Source organism: Equus quagga, chromosome 8 (genome assembly GCF_021613505.1).
Source record: "Equus quagga isolate Etosha38 chromosome 8, UCLA_HA_Equagga_1.0, whole genome shotgun sequence".
Lineage (NCBI taxonomy): Eukaryota > Metazoa > Chordata > Mammalia > Perissodactyla > Equidae > Equus > Equus quagga.
In genome coordinates this window covers 120,294,709-120,302,965 of record NC_060274.1, presented here as the reverse complement: position 1 = coordinate 120,302,965, position 8,257 = coordinate 120,294,709, and the positions used below count along the sequence as shown (strand labels likewise).

The window sequence follows — 8,257 nt, the reverse complement described above, 5'->3', positions numbered from 1 at the left end:
TTCTAGAGACACTGTACCCTTCAGGGGCATCTCCTTCCTGTTTATCGTCAATACCGATTGAGAAATGGAGCAGCTGTAGCCCCAGAGCTGGGTCTTGTCGATACCACAACATTCTTTCATGGTCCATATTCTGTGAACATTCCATCACAACTTTCTCTCTTATTCTTTTGACCAGATAACGTGGGGTTTGGGTTACTTTTGCATCCATGAACCCTTGAAAGAAAGATAGAGGCGGTGAAAAAAGAGACCCCCAGGAAGCCAGATGAGAGAAAAATCTTCTATCCAGGGACTAGAAGTAATAGGACAGGACTCACCTACTCCCAGAAAACAAAAGGTCACAGCACAGAGGAGAGTGAATCCCATGGCAGGTTCGAGACAAGAATGGTCTTCTCCTAAGCCCAGGCTATAGGTTGATTGTCTATGATGTCATTGAGCCTGCCCAAGCTCATGGTCCCTCAGCCATCCTGCATATTCTAGAGAGTTTAGAGGTGCTAGATGGAAAGCCATCCTTCTTCCTCATGGAACTGTCAGTATGTGTGTGTATGTGTGTGCGTATGCAGACAAATGTTAACAAAGCAGGCCTGAGGTGACTATCTTAGAAGGAGCTGCTTGCATGGTAGGCCCTTGGCTTACATCTGAGAACTTCGATTTCGGCAGTGTTCCCACCATTGAGTAACTAGTCAGTGTGGTTCATTGTGCCTAGACTGTTGTGGAAACAATGTGGTTGATGCTGCACACACACTCTGCCTTTTTGAGTCTGGAAGGTTGGTACATCCTGGGCATAGGGCGCCTAAGTGATCAGATGTATTAGTTTGCTACGGCTGCCATAATAAAGTACCTCAGATCAGATGACTTCATCAACAGAAATTTATTTCCTCACAATTATGTAAATTAGAAGGTCAAGATCAATGCATCAGCTAGGTGGATTTCTTCTGTGTCCTCTCTCCTTGGCTACAAGGCAGCGGTCTTCTCCCTGTGTCTTGAGATCATCTTTTCCGTGTGTGTCCATGTCCTAATTTTCTCTTTTTAAGGACACCAGTCATATTGGGAAAGGGCATACTCCAATGACCATGCTTAAAATTAATCAACTCTTTAAAGACATAATCCCCACATACAATCATATTCTGAGATACTGGAAGTTAGGATTTCAACACATGAATTTTGAGGGAACACAATTCAGCCCATAACACCAGCTGCTGAAAATAACTGGGATGCTGAGTCTCTAATGGGCTTCCCTGGGCAGGACCATTGGACACAGGTTGCTGACTGTTTGTTGCTGGGGTGAGAGTGCACGCTCTCCCAGGAGAGAAGAACAGAAGGGCATCGCACATGGATTCCTCCAAACCCTGCCTGTGTCTTTCCCTGGTGGTCTGGCTGTGGATCCTCACTAGGTCTGGGTAATAAATCGTAGCATGAGCGCCACAACTTGCTGAGTGCATGAGGCCTTCGAGGGAGTCTCTGAAAGTGCATCTCCCCAAGTGGGGATTTTTTTTTTCCTGACCAACTCTGATTAGGAAGGCATTGCTGTTCTCTCTCACTCTCAATATGTGTTTCCCTCACAGTAGTTTTAATATTTCATAGAATATTACTTGATAACAATAATTAGTACCAGTACTATATTGGTTAGAAGGGCAGACTTTGGGGCTCAACTGCCTGGGTTTGAAACCTGGTTCTTTTACTTATTGGCTGTGACTGTGACGCAATTCTGGGCCTCAGCGTGCTTATGTGTAAAATGGGACTAATAGAAGTACCAGCCTCACAGGGTCATGGTCAGAAGGCAACAAGTTGACATGAACAAACTGCTTATAACCACACAGCACTCAATATATGTAGCCATTAAAAGCACTGCTTATCTCTACCATCATCCTCTGCTGGATACTGATTTGCATCAGGCAGTATGTTAAAATTCTTCACTGACATAAGATTTCTTTTATTCAGCAGCCTTATATTAGACTTTGGGCTAAGTCTTTGTCTTTTTAGATTTACCTTCTAAACTATTTCTGCAGGAATTGCTTTTCAATGAATTCTAATCGACAAAACTGAAACTACACTTAAAATGCTGTCTTTAGCCATCAAGGATATTAAACTATTATCAAGTGTCCTACGCCATCTCTGCTGATTCCTTCTCTAAGCTTCAAGATGCTTTTGTAATAGATACCTCAGCAGAGCAGCATCAGGTCCTGCTGTCCTGCTGGGGAGGAGAAGCTACAAAACCCAGTGCAGTTCTGACGTTAACCGCCAGTTCCATTCCCTGAATTCCTGGTGAATCTCCTAACAAGAAGTGGTCAGAAGAAACGTATCTGTTTTGTGTTCTGGTTCAAGGTCTCTCTTCCTGTTGTGCTGCTCTCTGCTTTTGAAATGGTTGTCTGTAGCATTTAAGAGGAGTTTTATGGATTCCTAGTAGGTCCCTGCCATCCTGAGCACATCTTTGCATCCAGGTTGGCATCTTCTATTGCGAGGTATCAACGCTTTCATGACTCGAGACATCTTCAGGTTTTGGCAATTGTGAACAAAATTCTTATAAATATTTTAATTCAAGTCTTTTTTGTAGATTTATGCTTTCATTTCTCTTGAATAAAAACTTAGGAATAGAGTAGCCAGCCCAGTGACATAGTGGTTAAGCACACGCGCTCCGCTTCAGCAGTCTGGGGTTCATGGATTCGGATCCCTGGTGCGGAAGTACACATCGATCATCCAGCCATGCTGTGGCAGCATCCCATATACAAAATAGAGGAAGATTGGCACAGATGTTAGCTCAGGGACAATCCTCCTCAAGCAAAAAGAGGGAGATTAGCAACAGGTATTAGCTCAGGGCCAGTCTTCCTCACCAAACAAAACAAAACCAAACAAAACAGAAGAAAACAAAATAAACAAACGTAGGAGTAGACTTGCTGGATCATAGGGGTAAGTGTATGTTTAGTTTTATAAGAAACTACTAGAGCTTTATCCAAATTGGTTATACCATTTTCCACTTTCATTAAGCATGTATGAGGGTTTTGGTGGCTACAAATCCTCCCCAACATCTGATGTTGCCAGGCTATTTCATGTGAGTGGGTGTGTGGATGTTTAGTGGTATCTCATTGTGGTTTTAAGGTGCATTTCCCTGATGTCTAAAGACAGTGAACATCTTTTTATGGGCTTACTGGTCATTCATATATATATATTTATTTTTGAAGTGTCTGCAGTAAACTTTTGTCCATTTTGAAAAAATTAGATAAGATAAATTAACTGGTTGTTGAACTTCTTTGTACATTCTCAAGCCCAATCCTTTTTTTTTTTAAAGACTTTTATTTTTTCTCCCCAAAGCCACCCAGTACATAGTTGTATATTCTCCGTAGTGGGTCCCTCCCGTTGTGGCATGTGGGATGCCGCCCCAGCGTGGCCCAATGAGCAGTGCCATGTCCGAGCCCAGGATTCGAACCAACGAAACACGAGGCCACCTGCAGTGCAGCGCGTGAACTTAACCACTCGGCCACAGGGCCAGCCCCAAGCCCAGTCGTTTTTTAGATGTATGTTTTCTAAGTATTTTCTCCCATTCTATGGCTTGCTTATTCATTATCTTATGATGTCATTTCTTGGGCAGAGAATTTTAATTTTTATGAAGTCTATTGTATTTTTTCTTTTATACTTATTTTCCATGTTCTGTCTAAAAAATCTTTCCATTATATAGAAATTTTTTATGCTTAGCTTTCATGTTTGAGTCTTTGATGCTTCTCATATTATCGTTTGAATGTGCCAAGATTTAGTGGTCAGAGGTCTGCTTTTCTTTCTTTTTCCTCATGTGGATATGAAGCTGTTCCAGCACCATTTGATGAAGAGTCTTTCCTTTCCCAATGTATTACTCCCATGCCCTTGTCAGAAACAAATGATGGTGAAAGTGCAGGTCAATTTCTTGGATTATTATCCCGTTCCAATTTTCTTTTGTCTATCTTTTTATCAGTACCACACTGTCTCGATTACTGTAGCTTTATAGTGAGTCTTGAATTCGAGTAGTCCAAGGATTCCAACTGTGTTCTTTTTAATTATTGTTGAATATTTTGGAGTGTCAGGAGCTCAGCTCGGCTGGTAGAGAGGCCTACGGTGTCAGGTAAGAGTAACTGATTAAAGCAATAGCCAAAAATGAAAGAGTTAACTCTAATCCCTTACTGAGATGGCAGAAGTAAGAATCTAAAAGCAGAGAAGGTGCTGAAGCCACCTGTTCCATTTGCCTCATGGGTCAGTGCCCTGCTCGAGGGTCAGGTGGATAGACACAGATGTGGAGGTCATCTGCCTATCAAGGGAGCCCCTGACAAAAGGCTCTGGCAGTGTTTCAGTCAAGGGGGTGTATGGTAAGGGGGTGCTAGGAGCAGTGAAGTACTGGGTACTGGGTCAGAGTGGGGAAAAGTGTCTTCAAGCTTTCCCCCTGTTTCCCTCACAAAGAGATCTCAGCAGAAGTGTCTGAAGAAGACCTCTCCCCAAGGCCTCAGATAGAGACCTAGGAATGAAGTTTCTGCGCTAGCAATGCAAATATGTGGAAGAGCACGACCAGCAGGGAGGGAAGGGTGCTGAGTCGCTGACTGTAACTCCCTGCAGAGAGGGCAGTGCCCCGGCTGTGTGCCGAGTCTGCTGTGGGAAGGGAAGCTTCCCCGCTGAGGCTGCCAGGTAGCTGTACATGGAGTTTTGCAGCTAAAACTAAGTGAGGTGAGAGATGTTGGAAGGAGCAGGTGCCCACGTTAGGAAAGGAACATGGTGTAGTGCTCTTTCTACCAGGGGCTCAACGGAGGTGGTGACAGCTGTGGGGGATGGTCCCAGAGAGCCCTGGAACTGACTCACAGTGCTCAGTCCTCTTCTGTTCTCTTGCGGTGATTTTCTGAGTGTGAGCAATGCTTCCTGTGGGAAGTAAGTAACTTCCAGGTTATTGTAGGACTCCCAGACACCCTAAGGTCCGCTGAAGACAAATGTTTGAGATGAGGTGTTCTGTTATCTGATGTTATTCTGTGAAGCCGTGTTTTCTCTGTTCTGGATGTTGACCTCAGACAGGAGACCAGTGATTTCTGCCTTTTCTCAGAGAAAGAATTCACCCCTTCATTCCAGTGGGACCTCTCACAAAAACAGTGTAGGATATTTCTTTCAATAGTTCCTCTTGCCTGGTCTATTTTTATCCAAAGTCAGCTCAAGTCCTGTGTCTCATATGAACTTCATCCTGAACGTCATAATACACACTGATTTTCTTTTTTTCTCTGAATTCCTCTATGTAAAAATTTAGCACTGAATCAAAATATGTTTTCATATACTTGTTTTGTCTCATTAATAGTTTGACAAATTCCCTGCAGTTTGTTATTTCTAATACCCTTTATATTTCTTTTATATTCTTAAAACAGGATAGGCTCAATTAATGTTTAATGACAGGATTGTAGAGGTTTCACTTTTAAAAATAAACAGATACTTTCTCCAGACGACTGTGAGTATAGACGTAGCCTAATTCTTACCACCTTCTGTTTCATACTTTATTATTTTCCTGATCAGAATTTTCCAATATAATATCTTGACCATTTTGAGAATCAGGAGAAAAATTTATTTTTAATAGAGTTTTCCTCTTTTTAGATGGAATGAGCAGAATTCCATTTCCACAAATTTTCCTTTGAATCAGGACAAGGACAATTAGGTTTTTCTAAAGAGTTTAGAATGTGTGGGCGCCCCCTAGTGAAATATCAGTCAGAAGCTGACAGGGAGCTGAGGAGCAATTATATAGTGAGAGGTTCTAACATAGGAAAAGGCAGGAAAAATTGAAACAAAATGGTAGAGTAGTGATTCTTCAGTGTGAATATGTGAGAGAACTTCTCCTGGTTGGGGCAGAGTCTAATGAATTTAGCTTGGGGACAACACAGAAGATTGAGCAGTTTAACTTCAGACTCAGACCCCTGACTTGGAAAGGGGAGGTGAGAGAGGCTTGAAAACATCACATGCTCTCCTGCCAAGATGTGGGCTTGTGGGCCTCATTCCTCTTGAGTGACCAACTTTCTTCTAATTGGTACAAATGTGTTACAGAAGCCAGCATGACTCAGCCCTGAGTTGGGGTCACTTCCCTCTTCCATCTGCCCTTTTTGTGCAGAGAGGATGTGGCTGTGCAGCACTGTGGATAAGCTGCTGGCACAGAGGTACACAGATGTCTGGTTGGTGCTGGCAGACTCCAGGATCAGGGTGAAATTCTCCTTCTTCTTTCTAGAGACACTGTACCCTTCAGGGGCATCTCCTTTCTGTTCATCGTCAACACGGTATGAGAAATGGAGCAGCTGTAGCCCCAGAGCTGGGTCTTGTCGATACCAGAACATTGAGTCGTGGCCCATATTCTGTGAACATTCCATCACAACTTTCTCTCTTGTTCTTTTGACCAGATATCTTTCAGTTTGGGTTACTGCTGCATCCATGAAGCCTGTCAGAGAAGGATAGAGGAGATGAAAAAGAGGCCCCCAGGAAGCCAGAAGAGGGAAAAACCTTTTATCCAGGGACTAGAAATAAAAGGACAGGACTCACCTAGTCCTGGAAAACAAAAGGCCACCACACAGAGGAGCCTGATCCCCATGGCGGGTTCAAGACAAGAATGGTCTTCTCCCAGATCCAGGCTATAGTTTGACTGCCTATGATGTCCTTGTCCCCGCCCACACATGATCCTCTGTCATCTTCTACATTCTAGAGAATTTAGAGCTGCTAAATGGAAAGCCATCCCTCTTCCTCATGGGAGTGTCAGTGTGTGTGTGTGTGTGTGTGTGTGTGTGTGTAAAAATGTTAACAAAGCAGGACTGAGTCAACTATCTTAGAAGGACCTGCTGGCAAGGTAGGCCTTTGCTTGATTCTGGGAACTTAGATTTCAGGACGTTCCCACCTATTAGTAAAAGGTAAATTTGGCTCACTGTGCCTGGACTGTTGCAGAAACAATGTGGTTTCTGCTGCACACACGCTCTGCTTCTTTGAGTCTGGAATGTTGGTATGTGCTGAGCACAGGGTGCCTTTGTGATCAGCTGTATCAGTTTGCTAGGGCTGCGATAATAGAGTACCATGTACTGGGTGACTTCAACAACAGAAATTTATTTTTTCTCTATTTTGTAAGCTAGCAGTCTGAGATAAAGGCGTCCGCAGGGTTAGTCATTCAATGCCTTTCTCATTGTCTTGTAGGTGGCCGTCTTCTCCCTGTGTCTTCACATTGTTTTCCCTCTGTGTGTGTCTGTGTCCTAATCTCCTCTTAAGGACACCAGTTATTCTGGGAAAGGGCCCAACCCAATAACTTCATTTGACTTTAATCACCTCTTTGAAGACCTTAGCTCCAAATACAGTCACATTCTGAGGTACTGGGGATTAGAACTTCAACATATGAATTTTCAGGGGACAGAATTCAGTCTATATCACCAGCTGCCCACAATGTCTGGGGTGCTGAGTCTCTGATGGGCTTCCCTGGGCAGGGACACTGGACACAGGTTGCTGCGTTTCCGTTGCTGGGGTGAGAGTGCGCGCTCTCCCGGGAGCGAAGAACATAAAGGCATCTCACATGGATTCCTCCAAACCCTGCCTGTGTCTCTCCCTGGTGGTCTGGCTGTGCATCCTCACTAGGTCTGGGTAATAAATCGTAGCGTGAGCACCACAACGTGCTGAGTGTGTGAGTTCCTTCGAGTGAGTCTCTGAAAGTGCGTCTCCCCGAGTGGGGAACTTTACTCTTCTCCCTATCTCTCAATATATATTTCCCTCATAGTGGTTTTAATTTTTCATACAATATTTTTTAACCAAAATAGTTGCTACAAGTCACACATTGTTTAGAAGGGCAGACTTTGGCACGAGACTGTCCGGGTTTGAAACCAGGTTGTTTTACTTATTGGCTGTGACCGTGGGCCAATTCTGGGCCTCAGAGTCCTTATGTGTAAAACGGAACTAATAAAAGTACCAGCCTCACAGGGTTACAGTAAGAAGGTAACAAGCTGGCACAAATAAACTGATTATAACCACACATGACAATATACGTAGCCATTGAAAGCACTGCCTCTTATCAATACCACCATCATCTACTGGATACTAATTTTGTGTCAGGCAGTATGTTAAGATTCTTCACTGACATAAGATTTCTTTTACTCAGCATCCTTATATTAGACTTTGGGGTTAGTCTTTGTGTTTTTAGATTTGCCTTCCAAAAGATTTCTGCAGGAATTGTTTTTCAGTGAATTCTAATCTACAAAACTGAAACTACACTTAATATGTCCTCCTTAGCCACCGTGGATATTAAGCTATCGTT

General features: G+C 43.3%; 1 gene segment (V, D, J or C); it reads right to left on the bottom strand.

Annotated features, from left to right (window-relative positions):
* Positions 1-5,975: 5,975 nt before the first annotated feature.
* Positions 5,976-6,565, bottom strand: LOC124243390 (T cell receptor beta variable 28-like). The segment is given in 2 exon segments: positions 5,976-6,412; positions 6,514-6,565. Coding segments are annotated over 2 exon segments (486 nt in total).
* Positions 6,566-8,257: the final 1,692 nt, after the last annotated feature.